Genomic DNA, 24,843 nt, shown 5'->3' with positions numbered 1-24,843 from the left:
CGATATTCAGACTTTATTTGTTCAAGTCGAGTATTTGATGCAGGCAAATTGCTAACTACGAAATCAACGTAGGCGTTAGTTTCAGCCTGAAATTCTCTGTCAGTCTCAGAGTGATATCTTAAAGGTGCTCTGGATAGAGTATCAGCAGTTAATAGATTTTTGCCAGCAACATGAACTATACAAAAGTTGAATCCCATCAAACGCATTCTAAAGCGTTGAATTCTAGGGGGTAAATCTCCCAAGATTTTTGTGCTCATTAGTGGTACTAATGGCTTATGGTCAGTTTCAAATTTGAATTGTGACCCAATTAAATAGCTACTGAAGCGTTCACAAGCCCAAGTGATTGCAAGGGCCTCTTTTTCTATTTGAGCGTAGCGTTGCTCCGTTTCTGACATACCTCATGATGCGAACGCCACCATTCTCAGAGTGCTACCGTGCTTCTGACGTAGCACAACACCTAGTCCAAATGAAGATGCATCTGCAGATACAACTATTTCTCTTTTTGGATCATAATGTGCTAATGTTGGTGAAGATATCATTTCTTGCTTGATATCTCTAAAAGCTTGTTCTTGATCTGGACCCCAAGTCCACGAGTTTTTACCTTTCAAAAGCTCACGTAATGGTTTTGATTTTTCTGCCAAATTTGGACTAAATTTGCCAAGCTGATTTGCCATACCGAGACATCGTCGTATATCTGTTACGCATTTCGGTGTTTCCATTTCAGTTATAACTTTGACTTTTTCTGGATCAGGTCGGCAACCATTTTCGTCAACAACATGCCCAAGAAACCTTATTGATGCTCTCGAAAATTCACATTTTTCAGCGTTCAAAGTGACGCCAGCCTTTTGAATTGATTTCATTACCATTTCTAGTCTTTCGTCATGCTGTTTCTGCGTTTCCCCAAAGACAAGAACATCGTCCATGTGACAGAGTGTTCCGTTAAGTCGCTCCAGCGTTTCTGACATCCTTTTCTGAAAAATTCAGGCGCAGAACTGATTCCGAATGGAAGGCGATTAAAATAAAACCTACCAAAAGGAGTAATAAAAGTTGTAAGGCGGCGTGAATCTTCTGACAGGTTTAGCTGCCAAAAGCCTGAGTTTGCATCAAGTTTGGTGAAAAACTTTGCACCTGCTAGTTTTGCAAGGGATTCTTCAACTGATGGTAGTGGGTGGTTTTCTCTTTTAACCGATTCATTCAGTTTTGTTAGATCCACGCAAATTCTTATCGTACCGTTTGGTTTCGGAACAACCACCATTGCCGCGCACCACTCAGTGGACTCATCTACTTTTGAAATAACACCTATTTTTTCCATTCTATCCAACTCCTCTTGAACTTTATTCAATAAAGGGATTGGAACCTTTCTTGGGGTAGATAAGGTATAAGGTTTGGCATTTTTGTCCAGAGTTATGTTATAGAACCATTTTGTTTTCCCTAGACCTTTAAACAAATTTGGATATTTCTCGCGATAATCCCTATCTAAATTCATGGATTTATCGTCCATTTTGCTTGCATTTTGTGAGTTTTTATCTGAGGCATTTACTGAGGATATATTTACCTGTTCAATAATCTTGAGAGCCTGAATCGCGGGCCTGCCCAAGAGTGACTGATTCAGTCCCTTTACAACAAATATGTCTTGTACACTGAATGCATTGTTTGATTCCAGACCACATGTAAATTTTCCCAGCACTTTAAGTTCAGAGTTTCCAGGTCCATACAGTTTTCGATCAGAATTTGATAGTTTTTGGTCTCCGATTTTTCTTAAATCCCTCTCAGGAATTACAGTCACATCAGCTCCACTATCTATCTTGAATACAAGTGAAGTGTTGTTCAATCTCACACGCGTTATCCACGGCTGACCCTTCTTTGTGCTAATAGTCCCTAGAAATCCAGATTTCTCTCTAGATTCTATTGTGCGAACTGCTGACTTTGACAGAAAGCATTTTGCATAGTGTCCTCTTTTCTTACACTTGTAGCATTCTGCTTCTTTTGCTGGACATTGGTCTCGAGAATGATTAATTTTCTTTCCACATCTCATGCATCCTTTTCTGCTGACAGTATTTTGTTGAACATTTGGGATTTTATGTTTCTGTTTCCCGTATTTCAGTGAAGACGATTTCACTGCATTCATTTCAGACATTCGTTCTCCACTTGCTCGTATCGTTGTTTGTTGCCTTTTCACAGCTTCATTTTGTCGAGCTTGACTAACGGCTGACTCTAGAGTTAGATTTGCATCTAACTGCAATTTTTCTGACAGTTTTGAATCTCGCAGTCCAACTACAAGTCGATCTCTGATCATTTCATCATGTAGTGGCCCGAAATTACAATTATCTGCTAACACATAGATAGCTGTAACAAAACTGTCCACTGTTTCTCCTTCTTCCTGTTTTCTTTGATTAAATTTTGCCCTTTCAAAAATTACATTCCTCTTTGGAATGAAATATCGCATGAATCTATCTGTCACGGGCTTCCACTTCTTTTGATTTTCCTCTGTCAGGTTGAACGAAGGCAAAATGTCATCAGCCTCACTTCCCATGGAATAAATCAAGGTATTCACTTGAATTTCTTCCTCTTTTTCACTAAGTCCAGACGCTTTACGAAAGCGTTCAAAGCGCTGAAACTACTTTTCCCAAGTTTCAGGTCTCGAAAAGTCAAATTTGTCCGGATTTGTAAATTGAAATGAAGCCATTTTCAACTCTGATAATTTCAAACCTGTGTTTTTACTGCTGCCAGCATGTAATATTATTTGTTATTGAAGAATAACTGCAGAAGGCGTTCTACAGTATTTATTATATACAAGACATCAATACAGCTTGGAAAGGGAGTAAAGTCTGCCCCGAGCGTATATTTCCCATGGAACTTAAACCCTAGTGAATGTATAACATAAACCAGCTGTTGGTGTGTATCAGTTCTACTGTGTCCAAATATGAAAAATGGGTTGGGAATATTCGGAAGAAACTCGGACTAGAAAACAGACTGCTATTCGTTTTAAGCCAAATTTGTAGTCCTAATTGTTGAATCTAAGAGTTGAAATGAGAAATTGTCGTTCCTTGTATTATATATTAAAAAAAGATACGAGCCCTGTATCAATACAGGTTTGGGGACTGGTTTGACAAATTACAAGAGGACAAGTTGATTTTACAGAAAATTCAGTCCTTGTTTATACAACAGTATATAATGTTGAAGGTCTTTTGTCAAAATTTAAATCAACCCGTTTGAAAATATTTTTAATGATGGATTTTTAGCCAGATCGTCTTAATGATATTAGATTGTTTGAAAGCCTTGTTCGGGATTTTATTGGGACAGGTAAATTCATATTCATAACAATATGATTGGACATCAGCTATGATGATGAGATTTAATTTGATGTCGATATTAACTAGATCTTGAAGCATCTAAAACAATCAGCTTCATTAATATCATATGTAGGATATAATATAATTCATACATATTTTGTTAAACACCGGTAAATGTATGGGGGACATGATCAGGTGAAAATACTACTTTCGCACCTTGATTGTTCCAGTAACGGATATTTCCTTCACCTGATGTTGCGTCGTATTTTTTAATATATAGAAAGTTCCACATCAAGAACTTTTGTGTGGGATCTAAACTTCACAGTATCAGAATTTCACCGTAATGTAGGCCTGTGTTTTGCATATTAGGTTTGTAGTGTTTGTTGAGTATGTATTCACAATATTGCAGCCGAGAGCTGATTACGGGCTATTGATAATGCACTATTTTTAAAAAAAAAAAATGGTGGGAGGGGGATGATACTCTGATTGTAAAGAAATGGCTACAGTTATAGTAATAATGATATCCCATTTTTTAAAGTTATGTAGCATGCACCATTTAGCACTGAGTGTGTGAAAGAATAACTTATAATACAAACAATTACTTAACTTTTTGTCCACAGACTTGGATGCAGTGTACAGCAATATGGAGTATGTATGTAGTAAATATGAAATGCCACTAACATTTAATGAATAATCCATGTTGTGGATTTTGAATAAAACTTGTAGAAATTGAACATTAACAGTTTTTCTGCACATACTGTTTGCAAATAAAATGTATTCTAGTCAGTACCGAACAACTTTGACAGGAATGAAGTCCATTATTTGGCCATGAGCAGCATTTGATAATGAAGAGAATAACACAGTTATCCATGTATCTTGGTAATAATAATAATAATAATGATAATGATAATAATAATGGCACAATGCTAGTCCCAAACAGTACGATGGTCCACAAAAAAAAAATAGAATATTCAATTTTTCCGCACACTTGTCTTTTTGTACACGCTGAACTGGTAATTCAGTTTTCTAAACTTGATTAGCTATTACATCTTGACTTTAAATATCGAATCACTTTCTTTGTATTGAAGGCAAAATGTACAAAATCTAAGACTTTGGTCTCGTGTTTTCCCATGATGTAGGCTACCAGCCATATTTAACTGCCTCCTTGTATCCTGGTTTTCTATACCCCACACATCATTGCAAATGACTACACTGTACAATGATAAAAATAATTTAAATGCATAACAACTAGTTATCACAAATTTAAAAATGTAACTAAATCACCACTAACACGTGCATAATTACATTTGCTTTACGTGGACCGTGTCTCACACCGTAGCATCCATGGTAGAAAAGCACATGGATATGTACATGAATACATGTCATATTCATCATCATTAACCATCTTGTTTAACATTCACAATTAGTGACGATCATGCGTCCACCAGAAATATACGAGGTACCATCTTGTACAGTATGCAACTGCTGTCACAACTTACCTAATCAGTTTGTAATTTTCTTAAAAAATTGTATTTTTCTTAATTTGATTCACATTCTTGTTTTGCAGGAAGTACCTTCTCGTACATGTACCACAACTTGAATAATTCTCCTATTTGCAATTAAATTCAATATACACATTATTTATGTGTACATATGTGTATGTTTGTGTGTGTATGTTTTGGATTTTTAATGTAGGTTTAACAGTTTTCAGTCATATTGCTACGATGTTTGCAGTGTGACAATTTATAGTTGATGTTTTTGTCGTTGGGTTTAACGCCATTTTCAGCATAAGATAGGATATACATGACGCCCAGTAGGCCTATAAATGGTGGAGAAAGAACCTGGGAAAACCCCAGAAAGAACCACCAACCCATGAGAAGCTACTGACAAGCTTTCTCACATATCCACATTGGCCGAATCCTAGACTCGAACCCACACAGACAGAGGTGAGATGGCAGTGATCCGTAAGTTTATGGTGATGTCTAGCACTGAGACATCATGCCACAGACATGTAGCATGATGTCCCACCCAGTCACATTATCCTGACACCAGGTCGAGCTAACACTAACCTCTTAACGCTGAGCGTGAAGCAAAGCAGCTGCTTGTATCACTTGTACCATTTTACCTTTGGTATAATGTTTATTTAGGATGAGTAGCTAACTGCAAATACTTTTCATTATCTGTCGACGGGTATTAAGACCGAAAGACTGATGATATCGGAAGATATAAATTTGGTGGATTTATACTTAGAAAAGTATGTGCGGTTTAAGTTGAGATAAGAGAAGTAAAATGTAAACAAGCATATAAGTAATTTTACAGCATGTATTTGATGAACGTTTTTTTTAATTGTCTTTAATATTATCAGGACTGACCACAACTTTACCTTCTTTTATGGGAAGTTTGATAGTCATCGGATTACATGTATGTGTGTAATATGACTGTTTGACAAAGGACAGTGTTAACTGGAAGACGACCAATATAGCAGCCCCCATTACCGAGCAGTGTAGGGGCCCCGAGTGGCCAAGTGGTGTAAAGTGCTTGCCCTTACGGATCGTTGCCATCTCACCTCTGTCTGCGTTGGTTCGAGTCAAGGATTCGGCCAATGTGGTTATTTGAGAAAGCTTGCCAGTAGCTTCTCATGGGTCAGTGGCTCTATCCAGGATTTTCTCAGGTTCGTCCTCCACCATTTATACTGGCCGCCATGTATAACCTATCTTGTGCTGAAAAATGGCACTAAATCCTACTACAACAACCGAGCAGTGTACGCAGTTCCCATTGTATACTAAAATGTAACACTCGTGTCTTGATTATTCCTCATAACCAATAGCCCATAAGGTCTGTAGTACACGTGTTTCTTTATAAACATTGAGTGTGAGAAGAATTTTAGAAAATGACTGACTGACTGTACTGAACAGATAAACGAACGAACAGATAAATCCTGGGCAGAACCAGAAATATTGCTTGGAAGAAGAGGGCGAAGAATAAAGAAGTGCACGAGGGAACTGTGAGACGGAACTCCTGGTAGGATTGCGTAGGGCAAAAAAAGCCCCAGGACTCTCGTGCAATTTAAATGTGTCCACGGCATGATTTTAATCCTCTACTTGTAACGAAAACCTACTCTAGGAAACCATAGGTTGTTTTGTGTTGACCTTTTGTGGTTGCTGCATCCCTCACGTTGTCGTGCCGGTCTGCTTCTGTAAATGAGTTAATGAAATATATGTTTTGGTGTTTTATGGCAGATCAGCACATCAGGGTTATATAGTGCTAAGGTAAGTAGAGTAGTGCTTTTCCAGGGGGGAAAACCCCACCCCACCCCCCAAAAAAACAAAAAAAAAAACAACAACAACCGGTAAACTACCACGACCAAGTGACTTTAACGGAGACATGAAGGTTATACTTCCCCAGGGCAGTAAAGTGCGTTGCCAACAGGGACTAATTACAAAGAAAATTAGGAGTATCTGTCAATGAATAGAGGGCTGAGTGGTATATTATTACAGGTTAGACCCCTGAGCCCTCAATTCATTGACTGATACTCCTAATTTCCTTTTTACTTAGCCCATGTCACACCGTGGCATGAAACACCATGGCATACGGCCAGGACTGATTCAGTGGTAGGCTTCGGACACACCATAGCATACAACCAGGGCTGATCCAATGGGAGGATTCGGATAGACCACTGCAGACGACCAAGGTTGATATAAAATCAGCAGGCTTCAGGTCGTAAGTTAGGATCTAACCACTGCGGCTCCAAGTTAAGTACAAAGGAGTGAGTGAGTTGCACTGAATATCTGAGACAGAGCCATCCATGGGGCCCCGCGCCTTATTCATCTTTAAAAATATATCTATAGAAAGTAATATTAAAGCGATGGAAGAAAGTTTAAGTTCAATATCATATAAATCTTGTTTAAAAGTTTATTTCCAAATGCTGTGCTCACAGTGGACCTCACCCGTAAATGCAGGTGGCCCTGCCAAAATGATCTAAACCGGGCCCACGTTTGCTAAGGCCATTACTGATCTGAGATATCTGTTAAACTTTCACGCAGTAAAATTAGGAATTTGATACCGGCAAAGAATGATTGTCCAGTGCATACATACAAAAGACGGGCATTGTGAGGAAAGCAGTAATACTTATCCAAAACTAATATCGAAATGTTTTCAACTTGTTTCCTTCCACACACACACACACACACAATATGTTTTTTGGAAAATTGCTTTAAAGAATTTTCAAACATGGGGAACCTAAAAGGCTTTAATGCTACAATTATGCATCAGGAATGCATATAATTACATTTTTTTTTAAAGTAAGAAAGAATCTTCCAAAATTAAAAAGAAGAATGAATTAAATAGATAGGATTACATTACAAATCGAGCGCAGATGGACGGAGGCTTGTCTACAATCCCAGTTAAGCACCAACCGTGCAAGAGCTCCTCACACTCATACTCTTCCAAGATCTTTCTGGCGATCTGATGTGTTAAACTTAGGTATATGTAACAAAATTTTGCCAAAGTAAATACAAATTCCACCACATTGAAAGAAATACTTTAGAATGACTGAAATGACATGGATAAGATGCAAATTGTCTAAAAAAATATTTCACAGAAGTAACGGAAATACAGAGGGCACATATTTGCTTCAAAATACAACATTCAAGAAAATCTTTGGTTATCATTTTCATCACCCAGGAGAAAGATGTGCATGTGTATGTGTTGGGGCGGGGCATGCATTTATACTTATATACTACTAGCTAATCATTTCACAGTTGCTCGTGCGGAAGATTTACATAAAGACTTGCATTTTAAAATTATTTCTTTGTACAAAGTCATCAATTACAGCACATGATACTCTTAGGGTGAACTAGCTACTTTCTTTCTTTCTAACCATAAAACTCGATTTAAAAAGACTGATAAGGCAAGTTGTAAAAAGATATTCATATTTAAATGGACGCGGTTGAAGAAGATACTCCATTGAGCATTATGGTGAGGCATGTTTACAGTTGACCAAAATGTATACAGTTTTCACTGATTACTAGTACATTTGGATTGATTGATTGACTGGTTGTGTTTGTAGCCTGGTGATCGGATGCTTTGGTGTGACAGCTTTATTGACACCTCATGACAAGAACATTTTTAAAATAACTGGAATCAAAGCAGGAAGAAATATGACGGGATTAATACATCCACAAGAAACATCGTATATATTATCTAAACTTGTACATTTCCTTGCAGATCTTCAGGTGAAAGGAAATGAGAGTTCTCCATCTTGTTTGTCGCCAAATGGGTCGCGTTGCAAATGTAGCTCATAGTGTTCGTCAGACCCAGTCCAGGACAGTTGGAACAATCCCAGACAGTGTGGCAGATCCGCGACCGTTCCACGAGATCCCGGAAGAAGGTTACCCAGTGATCGGAAACCTCCTTGGTGTCATGCGAAACGCGAAGCGGTCATACTTGTACTTTAAGGAGATGCACAAGAAGCACGGGCCCATCTTCCGCTACAAAGTAATGTCAATTGATGCCATCCTAGTTCTCGATCCTGTAGGTGTGGAACAGGTGGGGACACATTAGATTTTCATTACCAGTTTCTTTAGCTAAAGTTTAACAGATGTCCTTTATCTTGCTGCGCCTTCTGTTCTCCCGACCCCTCATAGTTGTTGTCGTCATTATCGTCGTCATTAAAATTAGCAGCAATTTCCCCTTAAGTTATGATTCATTTTATTACAAGTAGATCACTGCTAATGCTGCTGCAACTACTTTAACGATGATGACGACAACCACCTTCATTACATCACAACCATCAATAGCAGCAACAAAAAGGCAAGAACTATACATAAATAGATTGTAGTGAAACTTTTGTATTTTCTCCAGGTTTTCCGAGCAGAGCCAAAGTATCCGAAAAGGTTTGAGGTAGACATCTGGCGGCAAGTGAGGAAGGAAATCGGGGAAAGAGATGGTCTTCTTACCTCGTTTGTATAATTTCTTGCTAATTATATCACCATGTATGAAATCTTGCCTGCATCACTACATTTTGTCTGTAACAACTGCTACCACCACCACTACTGCTGCTTCTAATAACAATACTATTACTGGAACTGCCATTAATACTGCTGCTAATATAGTTACCACTGCTACTACTAAGACTATTTTTGTTTCTACTACTGTCAGTATTTCTGCTACTGTTTTTACTGCTACATTTTCTAATATTACTATTTCTACTGCAACAATAACTGCCACTTTTTGTAGTACTACTACTAATAATACTGCTACTGTCTTTACAGTTATAATTACTGCTGTTTTTTCTACTTCCATTACTGCTATTATTATTGCTGTTCTACTACTACTGCTGTTTCTACTATTAATGCCATTTCTTCTACTGCTGTTTCTGCTATTACTGCTGTTTCTACTGTTGATATTGTTTTTTCTACTATTACTGCTGTTTCTACAGCTGTTGCCGTTTAAGATGCTTCAACTACTAAGCTGATGTACAAGCTTTGGCATCGTCCTTTCTATCAAAAGTAAATGTGATTTTGTACAAGGTTCCATATTGTCCATTTCTGTCAAAGTACATGCGAATTTGCACAAGCTTCCATATTGTCGACGAGTGGTCTAAAGCGCTCACCATTATGCGTGGGTTCGAGTCACGGATTCGGTTAATGTGGTTATGTGAGAAAGCTTGCCAGTAGCTTCTCGTGGGTCAGTGGTTCTATCCAGAGTTTTCCCGGGTTCTTCCTCCACCATTTATACTGGTCGCCATATATAGCTTATCTTGTGCTGAAAAATGGCATTAAACCCTACAACAACAAAAATCTAGGTGGTCCTTTCTGTCATAAGTATATGTGATTTTTTAAAAGCTTTGATATTGGTCTTTCTGTCAAAAGTACTTGCACTTTTGTACAAGCTTCGGCTTTGGCTTTTCTGTCAAAAGTACGTGATTTTGTACAAGGTTCGACATTGTCCTTTCCAGCAAAGTACACATGATTTTGTTCAAACCTCCACATTGGCCTTTCTGTCAAAAGTACATGGTATAAATGATAAACACATAACATTTTTGCAAGAATAAGGAATCAAAACTGAATTTAGTTATACGAAATATCCAATTTTCATTTTAGGGCATTGAACTGCAGAAATTAACCTATGAAGCCAGTGTTGTATTTTGGTGCTAAGATTTCTTTTTAACAAATTATTATAGTATTTACTTTATCCCGTATGTGTTTTTGCTCTACCACATCCCCTCTGAGACCGCTAACATGGGGCAACGATGAATTTGCAAAACAAAACCTCATTTATTGCTTCTTTCTATGTTTTGAGGCCAGGCCTTTATCACATCTGCATAATTTTTCTGGACTTCTACTTAAGTGCTGAATTTTTTGAAAAACAGTCGAAAAAAATACAATACTTGTATTGGTCCAGCGAACCAGGACTGATTCGAATACAATATCCGTATTGGTCCCGTAAAGGAGGATCAGATTTTGTTGGAAATGATTAAAGATCAAATGATCTTAACAGGCAAATGAACCAATCATACGTCTTCAGTCTAGATTTCAGTCAGGAGATATTTGTGAAACGGGGGTTAGAACATGTTGTAAGCCTTATCCGATTACAATATCTGTATTGGTCCAGTGAACGAGGACTGATTCGAATGCAATATCCATATTGGTCCAGTGAACGAGGACTGATTCGAATACAATATCCATTTTGTACATAGAGGTAACCTAAACAATGATCGAAGATCTGAATATTCATCACATGAACTTTTGGGGGTTTGCCTTCACATGATTTGGGGAACACAAAAACATGCTTGCATGCCTGCATAATTGTTTTAAAATTTACTTGTAGGGAAGGCAGCGATTGGCACTCACAGCGTCGAAAGGTTAACCCGACAATGCTAAACACAAAAGTAGTAAACTCCACATTGAATAGTATCGCAGAGGTTGTCGGGGATTTTCTTAACTACCTCTTGCATCTTCAGATAAACAACCATTCTGTTGCCCTCAATGAAGAAATATTCAAATGGTCTGTGGAAAGTAAGTAGAATCATTTATTTATTTGTTTAATCTTTTCCCGGCGCTGATTTTTTCTCTCCATTGCTTAAAGATGATATACTACTAGTAGTTTCTGGTAAATACGTCCTATATGTGCATGTGAACTATTTCGCTGCATTTCATCAGGAAGGAAGTATACGTGTTCCACATCAATGACATAAAAGACAATGTCCTATCATAGTTGTTACATTAGGTTTTAGCTTTTATTGTTCATAGAGAAAAAATTAAGAGTTTATGTGATGGTCTGTTTGCCGTCAAGAGTCTGTCTATTTGCACAAGTCTGTTATCACTATTCCTCCTGAACTACTTTGTGGATTGTCTTGAAACGATCAACACACATTCATCCTAAATGAAAATGGTGCCTCTTGGACATCCAGTATGGCCATCATAGTGGTGGCCATCTTGAAAATCCTGATATTGCTACTCATCCTGAATGGATAGTTGTATTAATATGGATTTTCACTGAAAGACTTATGATGTGTCATTGGTCCTGAATGAAAATGGTGCCGATTTGATACACATTATGGCCGCCACATCACTCATCTTTAAAATCTTGTTATCGCTACTGCGGAGGAATATAAGGTTATATTAAAGTGGGGTTTCACTAAAAGGCTTCTTATGATTCCTAGTTGGTCCTAAATGAAAATGTGCCAAAAATGTAATGTTATCTTTGCTTCTACAGAATGAATGATTGTACCGACATGGATTTTTACTATGCATCTTCTTATGATGTCATGTTAGGCCTACATGAAACTAAATTCCAATCTGATGTCCAATACGAGCATCACTGCATCCATTTTGAAAATATTGTTATCACTGCTCCTCCTGAATGGATTGTCATATCAGCATTGGCTTTTACTTAACTTCTTATGATGTCTACACAATGGTTATCTTGAAAATCTTATTATCATTACTTTTCCTAGATAATTTGAATGAATGAAACTAAGTATCAAACTTGTGTCCTATACGGCCACCACAGTGACCATTCATATCTTACGATGTGTTGTTGATCCTACATGAAATTGGTGCCAGTCAGAAATCCAGTATGTCCACCACAGTAGCTAAGTTGAAAATCGTATTATCTGTGAAGAACACTCAGCAGTTGAAAGAAAATATTGGTTTTATCTTGGATTCCTGAAAATTCTTTTCAGCTGGTAGACTATCAATCGCTTGGATGGACTCTTCTTGAAATACATTTCAGACCTTGTCCACTTTCGTTAGTGGAACATGATGTTTGGCAGAGATGTGAATGTGTGTGTGTGTGTGTATATATATATATATATATATATATATATATATATTTAGGAAAAAGGATACTATCTATAACCATGTACCTTTTACAAACAATATTTTTGCCCAGAGTGTTAGTAAAATACCATAGCATACGTCTGCAACCTTTATCGAAATGAGAACTTACAAACTGAATGAATTTTTACTATTTTAATTACAGACGAATCCATGGAGCATATAACTCCATATAGATAAACCATGGAAAAGAATGATGGCTGTGCAATGTAATGAATATGTATACTGATTTTCGAAGGCAATGTGAATAAAATCAGCCTTGCATGTCAATGCTGCTAGCATTGCAAATGTAAAAAGTCGAATATGTTTTTATAAAGTATATAGAGTGTTTTTATATATATATATATATATATATATATATATATATATATATATATATATATATATATAAAAATAAACTCTATCTTATTGAGATTAATATTTAGATTCCATTTATTGCAGTAGTCATGGAGATTTTCATTGAAGTTTTCTACCCGTCAGTGTTTCCTACAAATAACACTAAATCGTCAGCAAATAGTGTCAGGAATAAAGACAACTTGTCTAATTCTATCTAGATATCTCCCATAGATTGTAATAATGTTTCCAGATATTCCCAAAATAACCAAATAATATATGTGATAACATTTCACCTTTTATCAAACCTACTGCATACTCAAGAAAGGCACTACGAATACCCCAGTGTAATACATGTGATTTAACTACACCATACACAGAAGGAAGAACATTTAACATTTTCCCCATCTCCATCCATGTAAACACTATCAAATGCCGTTTTAAAATCAACAAAAACTATATACATTCTTTATCTAGACTTAAATATAAAAGTAAACATGTAAAACAAAAATAGCAACTATAGTTCCCTCTCCTTTTTTGAAATTAATTTGTGTATCTGATAGTTTTTAAATGATCTTGAACATGCAGCTGATGATAAACTTTGCCTTGCCACAACAATATGAGATTACGTTTGGCACCATACAGGAGGATGCATGATAATATTAGGTGAAGTTTTAAATATGCAGAAAGAATATTATACAAGGTAGTTAATTTTGGTACCGTCCCGGTTCCAGTCTCAGCTGAGTACGAAATGAAACCTCTCTCTCTCTCTCTGTGAACCTTTTCAACAATCTCGATTTCTATATAGCTTGAAATACAAGTACCAGCCATCTGAATGTTTTCTTTGAGTGTAGCAATCGGGAAGGTGTTGTATGAAACGCGGTTTGGCTGTTTTGGTGTGAATCCCAGCGTGGAGGGGAGAGACTTTGCTCATGCCGTGAAAACCATGCTCCAAACCACGGAGGAAGTTATGGCGTTCCGAGGGACACTAGCTAAAGTCCTGTTCAGGAAAACCTGGGAAAAACACAGGGACGCAACAGCACTTCTGTTTAAAATAGGTATGAAGTATTATTCGGCTACTATGCATGTCGACCTATCTGTTTGTCTGCTGTATGACTGTTTATCAGCCTTGCCATCTCTATGCCAGCCCGTCTATTTGTCTGTCTGTCTACCCACTTGTCTACTGTATGTCTGTCTTTGAACTTCTGTTGGTGAAAGATAATCGTAAATTTTGGCAAAGCCACAATACCACAAGTCCTATTTGTAATGGGTTTTCGATTCAGTTTTGTTCACTGTGTCTGTCTCTCTACGAAGATCTTCATCCAGTGTGTCTGTCAATCCATCAACCTACCTGTCTGCCATTCTATCATATTGTCTGCCCATGAGTCTTTCCATTTATTAGGTTCACTGCCTTCTATTGTTGGTACACCAATGCCTCTGTCAAAAAGGAAGACAATTCCAATACAGTTATATTGAGACTGAAACCAGAATATGTAAGCTCATATTTTTGGTCTGTTCATCAGTCTGTCTGTCTGTCATACAGGAAAACAGTCATGTTCTACAGATTTAAGCAGTCATGTTCTAAACAATCACAACACATTACACAACCAGTTTGCATAGTACTTTCAAGACTGGACTATTGTAACTCAAGTCTGTCTGGTTCATCTCAATATCTACTCAAGAAACTTCAAAAAGTTCAAAACACAGCTGCTCGGATCATACTTAGAGTACCACGATCAGAGCACACCTCCCCGCTGCTCTGTACCCTACACTGGCTATCCATTCGATCCAGAATCAAACACAAAATTTGTTCTCTGTGTTACATTTCACTGTCGGACTCTAGTCCAACATACCTATCTGACCTCACCCATGTGTACACACCAGCAAGATACTTGCGCTCCTCTTCTGACAATCGTATACTCATTATTCCCACTATGAAAACAAAGTCATATGGACAGCTTTCTTTTGCATACCAGGGCTCAGCAACGTGGAATGAATTGGCCACTGAACTTAGACACAAAGACACAGTGATCACATTCAAGAGGGCTCTCAAAACTCACTTATTTCGACTGCAAGAACAAACTTAAAGACATAATAATGTTTCCTACCTGAAATATTCTAAGCATGTTTTTTATTTTTTTAAATGTTTTTCTAATTTCGTGTTGTTTGTTTTTGTAATAATATTATTATGTTTCTTATCTTATAGGTGTTGTCTAATGTTGTAAAGCGCTTAGAGCTTCTAAAGATTAGGCGCTATACAAAGTCCTCATTATTATTATTATTATATCTGTCAGTCCGTCCGTTAGTCATTTTTGCCTTGTTTTTCTCCAGCCGGCCATTGTGCATTTGTCTGTTTATTTAATGGATGTATTGTTTTCATGTACTTGATTGTACAGAAAAAATATCTAGTAATCCAACTGATGATCTGTGGTTCAAGTTCATAATTTACTGAAATCTTTAGTTGCATAATAATTAGTCTTTTGTGTGTCTTTTCACTTGACCAGCACACATATACATACTGATTAACAGGCAAATTATTATGTTTACACACCTCGCTGCAGCTAGAAAATATATTGATCAGACGATGGAGAAGATGAAAGTAGAGAGGGACAGGGAGGCAGAGGAGGATATCAGCCTGCTTCATCACTTGTTGACTCACTCAGAATGGGAGGAAGGGGAGATCTATGCCAGTGTCACGGAGATGATGGCGGGAGGGGTGGATACGGTAAGTACTATAATTCTGGTGATACAGTCAGTACAATTATTCTGCGATACCGGTTACAGTGTTGTATTAAATATGTGCTTACAGAAATGGGATTGTTGGAAAGGAGTATGACAGTCCTTCAAGAGGATACAGATTTTAGTCGATATGTTTAGTGTATGTTGATGCAAGAAGGATGGGTAGAACAGGTCAGTACAATCATTCAGGGCTATACAAGTTTAGTGTTATATTTAAAATATGTTGCAGCATGCGAGAAGTGTGGATGCAGTCATTAGAATCCTTCAGAAGAAAAGGTTTTTTAAGGGTCATGTTCATTGTGTTAAAGCAACCTGGAGGGTGGTCGTGGTTGGACATGGTTAATTGAATCCTTTAGACGATAAAGGTTTTAAGCTTTCTGTTCAATGTGTGTTGATGCAGTGGTAATGGTCAGTACATTTAATCGGGCTAATTAAGGTGTTAAGTGTTCCTTGTGAGTTGATGCAAGGGGGATGGGTGGACACAATGAATACAATCCTTCAAGGAAGATGAAAGTTTTGCACATGTTTAACGTGTGTGTGGATCAGGTTTCAAGTGTCATATTCAGTGTTAGGCCGATAAATAAGCTCCTCATCTATATTACTATTGACTGGTGGTTTAGGGGATGATATCGCCTAGTCATTAAAACCTGCAAAAATCTGTTGCACTTTTGTCAGCACACATATGTGTATATTTTATACACTTACCGGTATTTATCGTAGCTGTTGCGCACCTTTTGGATGAAGGGCTCTTTTGACGATATGTACATACTATGTTATGATCAAATCAGTGTTGGGTGGCTTGTAAATCCACGAGGAATAACACAACCCTCTCTCCTGTGGCTAATTTGAATTTTGCGCTAGATATGGCTATTACAAATTGCCGGTAAATGTCTAAACTATATGCAGATGTGTTACGGACAGATTTGCACACAACAAATTTGCACATTTTATTAAACAGGTGACATCATATATCATATCCACATATCGTCCACCAGTATCTGCACAAATTTGGGGAACTGATATATCGGACTAATACAGTTTGTATTGATGGTAGTGGAGGAGTTGTATACAGTCAGTTTGAGTGTCATATTCAGTGTGGGTTGATGCTGGTGGAACAGATGGATACATTCAGCTCAATCGTACTGCTAGATAAGCTTTTAAAGTGTTATATTTAATGTGTGTTGATGATGGCAGGACAGGCGATTTTATGGGTTATATTGAATGTATGTTGATGATGGCAAGATGGGCGATTTTACGTGTTGTATTTAATTTGTGTTGATGATGGCAGGAGAAACTTGTAGTCATTGCAATCCTACCACTGGATTAGACGTCGTTTATAGGATTATATTGACCTGTATTGATATTCAGCGGACTTAGAGAAAACAATATTTGAGAATTTAATAAAACCTTGTGAAAGTGTAGATTTTGGATATTATTTTGTAGACTGCCAACACGATCGTCTTTGCAGTGGACGCTCTGTCGAGAAACCAAGACATTCAAGAGAAATTGCATGCAGAACTCTTTGATGTCATTCGAGGGGATGAACCCAATACTGCAGACTTCCAGAACACGCCATACTTACGTGGGGTTGTGAAGGAAACTCTAAGGTCAGCTGGCAGATATATTATTACTGAAATTTAATGCATTGTTTCTCTCTCACTCTCTGGACAATTTAAATAAAATGGACATCTTGTCAAACATATAAGAGCATATATATATATATGTGTGTGGGTGTGGGTGTGTTGATTTTGATGAATATACAATATTATCAGGCTTACCTAATTTATAATTGGCTAGCTGCTACAGTAATTGACCTTGTTAACAGTCATTTTAAAATGATTATTTGAACTTAGTTCTGGTATGAAATTGTGTCTTAATATTTCATCTAATAGATAATTTTCTGAAAATTATCTATTCCTGGCATAAACATGTCTTCAAGGAGTCAAAAATGGTGTGAATTTAATTAATTTATTTCAATTATTCATAGGAATTACAAAGTGCTTAGAATTTAGGATTAAGTAGCTGTTTGGGAATTAATGCAAAAGGATATAAAAACATTTTGAATTATATCATTATGATACATTATGACTATTGACACATCAGCACAAGAGATTGGACTTCATTCAGAATGCCACTGGGATTCATTTGGAATACTCTATACTTTTAGAATTGTGATAGAACGTTTATGACTGTATAGGATTTTAGTCACTTTTAAATTTTCACTTTCCATTTAGAAAAATAAATTATGTGCTCAGTTTTATAAAACTAGTTGGTTTTTGTTCTTTTCATTACAGCTCTTGATAACATGGTGGTATCTGGTCATAAACTCCACATTGTACACCTCTGTAAACATCACTACTCTTCATTTTCTAGATTGTACCCGGCAACAAATACGATGGGTCGAACACTGCAAGAAGAGACGGTGGTACTTGGCTACAGAATCCCTAAAGGGGTAAGGGAGTCAGTATCCCATAATTTATTTCCTTAACACAACATTCATTGAACACTTCATTAAAAGAGTTTCTTGTGCAGATCTTTTATTTTGCTCAAGTCCATAACTATTTGCTCTCGATTTAGAAGGAGTAAACATTTACCCTTGCCTTCATCTTTCTCGCTCTCTGTCTATCTGTCTGTCCATCTCCCTCTCTCTCACACACACACATGCACACACACCAGTGCATTTGTCAGACATTCTTGTGAATGCATTTAGTCTCAAAGGTTTTGATGGATTGCCATGAAATTTGGTCATTGGTATGGTCATCACTTAGATCCATATGTTGACAAATATACGTGTCCTTACGATTATTGATTGTTGTAGGGTTTAACGCCATTTTTCAGCACACAGTAGGCTACACGATTATTGATGGAGTTTTTGCCTTTTGTGGACTTGTAGCTGAATGCAATGTATACCATGTGAAGGCAGCTAGTATCATATTTTTCAGAGGACCACCATGAAACTTGGTGCATAAAATGGCCATCCTCTGAAGACATTCATGTCTACAAATCACAATGTTCCCCGCAGTTTTTGAAGACCTATTGTCATTGCATAACAAAATCTTGTTAAAATAACGTACTTAAGTTTTTGATGGATCTAGATAAAGCTTTGTATGCATTATGGTCATCATCTGAAGATGTGCATATCAACAAATCTTTGCATTCATGTGCACTTTGCTAGAGTTATTGCCCTTTTTGTCTTGACTTAATCATGTGAACACAGTTACTCCTGTATTTTTGAGTGGATTGAAGTGAAACTCTATATGCAGTGGTCATCATCACGAGATGTGCAGGGAGACCCATCACTGTATTCCTACAATTTTCAGAAGAGCTACTGCACTTCTTCAACTAACCAGTAAGTTACAGCTGTGATAGAATCTCGTGACCTCACCTACTCTTTCAGTTTTTGTTCACTTGAACATATAGAGGCAACTTGTCTCACATATTTTTTTTATAAAGAAAAATTAGATTCTGTAGGCTGATCTCTTCTATATGAATGAGGAATGGATGTGGGTAAGGTGGTGTTTGTTTTAACTTCTTGTATTTTCTTTTGTGGACTCGCAGACATATTGTTCCTGTTTAAGTCTTCTTTATTTCTACCAGCACCTCCACCAACTGTTAACACCAATACTGTAAGATAATAGTATATAATAATTTCAGTTAAATTACTGGGGAAGTGACAACGTACTACATCAGTCCAACATTAGTTTTCTCCCCTTATCCCTCACTTTATTTTACTGTATATCTTATGAGATGGCAGTAGTTACAGTGAATGTATCTTAAATAATTTATCTAGGCAAAAAATACAGCAAATCCTGAAAGATTAAACAATATAGGCACATATGGTGGAGACAATTACATCTTACATGAATAGGTAAGTAGCTTTTATGTTTATGTCTGATGCATTTTATGCAATCTGATTCCAAAATGCATGTCTTTTTAATTCTGCTAAAATGTGGACTACCTTTGTTATGCACTCTGATTCCAAGATGCAAGTCCTCTGTTACTGCAAAGATGTAGATTACGTTTTGATATGAACCTGATTCCATGATTCAAACCCTCTGTCTCTGCTAACAAGGATGTTGAGAATGTCCCATTTTTTATTTTCTGAACAACATTTCATATGCAAATTCATGCTCCAACTGTGAAAATTAGGAGTTTATTTGTACAAGCTCTTATGTGTCTAATTTAAAACGAACACCTTTATTCTAAGTAGAGCTGTAATTTTGGAACCACATTTTTCAATATCATGCAAATTATATACTATACTAATGTTTAAGAGTAAGATTTGGTCCACCTGTAATTGATACAATACTGTATGTGTTTCATGTTTTTGAAGGTTTGAGTTATTTAACCCATTTGTCCCACTGTTGTTTTGCCTGTAGTGTTTAGTTGTTTTTCCACTGTATGCCATGGGACGGAATGAGAAAGTGTACACAGACCCATACCACTTTAAACCGGAGAGATGGTTCAGAGACCCGAGCTCCAAGAAATCCCACGATCCATTTGCTTTCCTACCCTTCGGGTTTGGCTCCCGCATGTGTATCGGTGAGTATACTCCAGACAATTTTAATGATCATTATACCATTTGGATATATATCCACTAGTTTTAATGATCATTGTGTCATTTGGATATATATCCACTAGTTTTAATGATCATTGTATCATTTGGATCCATCTCCCACTCCGGGCGATTTTAACGCTTTTGAATCCATACCATCTCAGTTGGTTTAACAATCATTGTAGCAGGTTTGAAAATGACTAGCCGTTTGCTTACATCTTTTTTTGACATTTCTTTTTGTGACATTTGTAATGAGGGCATGCCCATAAAACACCCTAGTTTCAAGGGGTCCGCTGGATGACTTAATTTCATTCTCCCATGATACAATGTGATCAGATTCAAGTGATGGCCCCTATCCAGAATTTTTGATGAAAGGCAATTCTTTAAACTGAAATTTTGTAAATCTATAATAACACCTGTATAGTGATTCACCTATCCTGTGACAATCATTCACAGCCCATGCTGTCAAACATGAACAGTTGTCTGTATGGTGCTGTGTGTGTGTGTATATATATATATATATATATATATATATATATATATATATATATATAGGGAAAGTGGTATGATGCTCCTTTTTCACTTAGCTGTTAAATGTTTATATTTTATGGTAATTTTGCTTATTACGCATTTCACACATAGTAGGAATATAAGACCAGCTTTACTTGCCACCACTCAGATTTCTACAAAAGCAGTGAAGGAATATGTCTTAATATATAATTGTGAAATGTTGAAAATGGTCATAATTTATCACAGATAAATTTGGGTTTGAAAGATTGAAAAGGCCTGGATTAATGAAACTAATATAGCATATAAAATAAGACAAACATTAAAATGTATTGCAAAACAGATGTCATTTGTCAATTAAGCATGACACCAGCGTGGGAATATGTATCAGTTACTAAGAATGTCACTGAAACAGTTATTATTCTCTTAATTAGTTTACCTATTACTATAATAGAAAGTGTGAAAGGTCTAAATATAATGAAGATGTGTTTATGTTAACTTTTTTTTCCAGGAAGAAGAATTGCAGAGCTAGAAATGCATACTTTTCTGGCAATGGTAAGAAAAGAATTATAAAATGTGCTTAAAAACCAGTTGTTGTTAATCGGATTAAAGTTTGAGTTCCCATAAAACAAATATATTGATAATATTGCCATAGTGTGCAAGTACACAATGTTGAATAATTACCCGTAATTGAGTTGGAATAATATTAGATGTAGCTAATTTACTTAATTTAATAAATTCATATAATGTTGCTACACTATTTTGAGGAATAGTTTTGTCCTTGTCTAATGTATAGGTTTTAAGTTAATGGCATCTGACTTAAGAAGTCTTTTAACACATGTAAATTATATCCTGCACCATATTTTGATATCTGTCTAAATTTATGGTTTGTTTAAATTCATTAAGTATGTGATCGATTGTATGCATTTGGAGCTTTTCTTCGAGAATCATTGTAATGGTTTAGATGAATGAAATAGTGTATTCTATAACATGTACAGATTCATAGCTTGGTAGCCTGCTTCATACAGTGCTTCTCTGTTATATGACCCTTCATTTTAAAATGAGTATGCATATTATGTGGCCACGCACTCAGCTCCTATTTTAAATGAAGAATTAAATATCTACTCTTCAGTAATCATTCAAACTATCAAAGTTCTTTATTGCCAAAATTTATGTCTCTAATTCACTGGTAGCTACTATGGTTCTAATACGTCAGATTTTATTGCAGATGTATAAACGGTTCCAGACTGAGCTCATAAATGACAAACCATTAGAGCTGACAACTCGGATGGTTCTTGTACCAAACTCTCCAGTCCAGATCAGATTAGAACCCAGAGCATCAAGACAATAAAGATAGTTATTACTCTCATATTTGTATGCCAAACTAATACCAATGACAGTTTTTAAGTCTTGTATTATTGTGATGTGCAGAATTTAACATTTTTTTTCAAAATTTACTTCCAAGACATTGCAATTAAGTTGGAGCATTTATTCTTATGTGGGTTGGACAAAATGTAAAATGATAATCACATTGAAAAAATTTGCAGCTAAAGAGTATACAAAATATGTGGTCCACTTGACTTCCTTGTATTTTCTAAACCTCTTGACTGATTCACGTCATAACTTATTTGAAGCATTAAGAAGCTACATAATTTATTGCACGACATACTGCTGACCTTGGAGTCAGCACTACATTTGTTGAAAATGTGCATTAAAGGTTTAATTAGGAATTTTCATTAGCTTGTAAGTCCTGAACTCCTTCATGTATTTTCTTCATGTAGGGAATACATATGAGCCTAAGACAATTCATTCTGTGAAATGTACACTTGTTCCATTGACCTTGGGGTCAATGTCACAGTCATAGTAAGTATGTATGCTAGTTTTTGTTAAAGGTTTTTCTTTTTTTATATTCCCTTAACATTATATTGGATATTCTTCATATCTGGGACAAATCAATATGAAGCCAAGTCATTCTACTCTGCTACAAGCTCACTTGCCCCATTGACCATAGGACCAAGGTCACACACATGGAGAATTTCAGTTAAGGCTTTATATATTGTTTATATTTCTTAAACCTTTTGATGTATTTGTTTTCACACCTGGGTTGAATCTTTATGAGCCAAAGACAATTCTACAAGTTCCTCATTTGCTTCATAAACCTTGAGGATAAGTTCATGGTCATAGAAAATGTTTATTAATGTTATGGCTGAAGTTTTTATTACCTTGTATTTCTTAAATCCCATGATGGGTTTTCTTCACTCTGAATAATTCATTATTAAGCAAGGACAGTTCATCAATTTATTCAGCAACATACTTGTTAAATCCTTTGACCACTGGGATGTTTTAGAGTTTTTATTGTAGGGTTGAAATGAAAGCCTTGACTTTCTTGTTTTTATTCACATTTTCTTCCTTGTTTCTAAGAGCTCAGGGACTAGAAAAGTATAAACAAATGCAGAGGTTTATTTGTAAATCCCTCATTCAGTAAAACCTTTTATTTTGGAAAATATATGTTTTTGTATAATATTATAGTGAATTGTCTTTAAAATGCTTCAAAAAATTATTAAAAAAATCTCATTAAAATGTTGTCTCTTTAAAAGATGTCTTTTCTTCTTGAAGCCCTTACCTGAATTCAGAACAGTTATATTTAAATAAACTAATTTTCTTGATAATATAATACAATGCAATACAATGTTGTTGCTTACAATGCAAAATACATCTTGTTTAACAGACCTTTTCCCATTTAAGTATCCATAGTTCTTGTACCCCAGTGAAGATAACAGAAGTGTCAGGGCAATATGGTTATGAAGTATGGAATGTTGGAATCAGTATGGTTAAGAAGTATGGAATATCCGACATCATGCTTATATAGTAAGAAATATCAGGTGCAATATGATTATAGAATAATGAGAAAGATGTGCTTTTCAATGATGACAAGAATATCTAATAGTAAGAACTGAATCTTTAAATATTTTTGAAACTATGGCATTAGTTTAAATTCTCTGATTATAGATAGATGGAACAAATTATTCTTTAATTGTCCAACATAATGTCGTACTTAACAATGCCAGACAGTCGGTGGTCGTAGATGTTTACGTACATTTGTAAACAAGATTTATATGACCCTTTATGTTTAAAATAATTTTATTTTTTATTTTAATTTAGATCTATAGACTACGCGTTCTAAAATAAAGAATTCTTATTCTATCCTCTTATTTCATCTTCTTATCTTGTCTTATAATAATGAACGTCATAGCAATATGGTCATACAGGAATAATGATCATGAATTAAGGAATATCAGGACCAGTATGGGTACAAAGTCTGAAATATCAAGGACAATATGGTTATGAAATAACAAATATCTTAGGCAATATGGCTGTGAAATAACAACTGTCAGGTGCAATATGATGCAGGAATAATGATTATGAAGTAACGAATATCAAGAGCAAATAAAGTTATGAAGTAAAGAATATCAGGACCAATATGGTTATAAATAATGGAATATTAAGGACAATATGGTTGTGAGGTAATGTGTAACAGGGACAATATGGTTACAAAATTACAAATATCAGAGGCAATAATGGTGGTGAAATAACAAACATCAGGGCAATATGGTTACAAAATAATGAATATCAGGGGCAATATTGTTATAAAGAGGTACTGCTCTTCGCCTGCATAATGTGCTTGTTGCGAGTCCATAAATGCTGACTGCATTGTGCAACAGTACAAAGTAATCCAAGAATGACAGAACACTGTGTGTGTGTGAGGTAAATAAAATGCCAGTTAAATTTTAATAATAATGTTAACATGTATCAATTAAGTAATTTTTTCATGGTACTTGTGGGTTTAATTTTGTCCAAAAATAATGTGTTAAAAAGGCACAAAATATGTATATAATACCAGTCGTCTTGTTTTCTTTCATCCAGTGTTGTCACACATTTGATAGATCAAGTCATGGGTAATATTAAAACAACGATGAAACACCAATCTTGAATATATACTTTTCAATCTTGGTTCTGATAAATCAGTTGCATTGTCATAAGTTTAAAGTGATTTAAATTGATAATAAAATCTCAG

The 24,843-nt window shown here is 35.9% G+C and overlaps 1 protein-coding gene across 3 annotated transcripts; it reads left to right on the top strand.

The window, feature by feature from the left end:
- The first annotated feature begins 3,471 nt into the window (after positions 1 to 3,471).
- LOC149781650 (1,25-dihydroxyvitamin D(3) 24-hydroxylase, mitochondrial-like) lies at positions 3,472 to 23,364 on the top strand. Of its 3 annotated transcripts, none has more exons than XM_089935724.1 (11): positions 3,472 to 3,662; positions 8,520 to 8,840; positions 9,156 to 9,253; positions 11,124 to 11,311; positions 13,822 to 14,025; positions 15,529 to 15,692; positions 17,150 to 17,313; positions 18,080 to 18,158; positions 18,943 to 19,055; positions 19,497 to 19,574; positions 20,086 to 20,220. In XM_089935724.1, the coding sequence occupies exons 2-10, from the start codon at positions 8,538 to 8,540 to the stop codon at positions 19,525 to 19,527; spliced, it is 1,344 nt and encodes a 447-aa protein (XP_089791850.1). In that variant the 5' UTR covers positions 3,472 to 3,662; positions 8,520 to 8,537; the 3' UTR covers positions 19,528 to 19,574; positions 20,086 to 20,220. The 3 variants fall into 3 exon arrangements, with proteins under 3 accessions (XP_089791850.1, XP_089791851.1, XP_089791849.1); XM_089935723.1 differs by lacking the exons at positions 18,943 to 19,055; positions 19,497 to 19,574 and adding exons at positions 21,280 to 21,323; positions 21,997 to 23,364 and having other exon boundaries at positions 3,474 to 3,662; positions 20,086 to 20,248; XM_089935725.1 differs by lacking the exon at positions 18,943 to 19,055 and having other exon boundaries at positions 18,080 to 18,166.
- The last annotated feature ends 1,479 nt before the right edge of the window (positions 23,365 to 24,843 follow it).

The sequence above is a fragment of the Sinohyriopsis cumingii genome, chromosome 15, assembly GCF_028554795.1.
Source record: "Sinohyriopsis cumingii isolate HCF-2022 chromosome 15, ASM2855479v2, whole genome shotgun sequence".
NCBI classification, from domain to species: domain Eukaryota; kingdom Metazoa; phylum Mollusca; class Bivalvia; order Unionida; family Unionidae; genus Sinohyriopsis; species Sinohyriopsis cumingii.
Note: the sequence above shows the minus strand (reverse complement) of the source record. Positions and strands in the feature narration are given on the sequence as shown.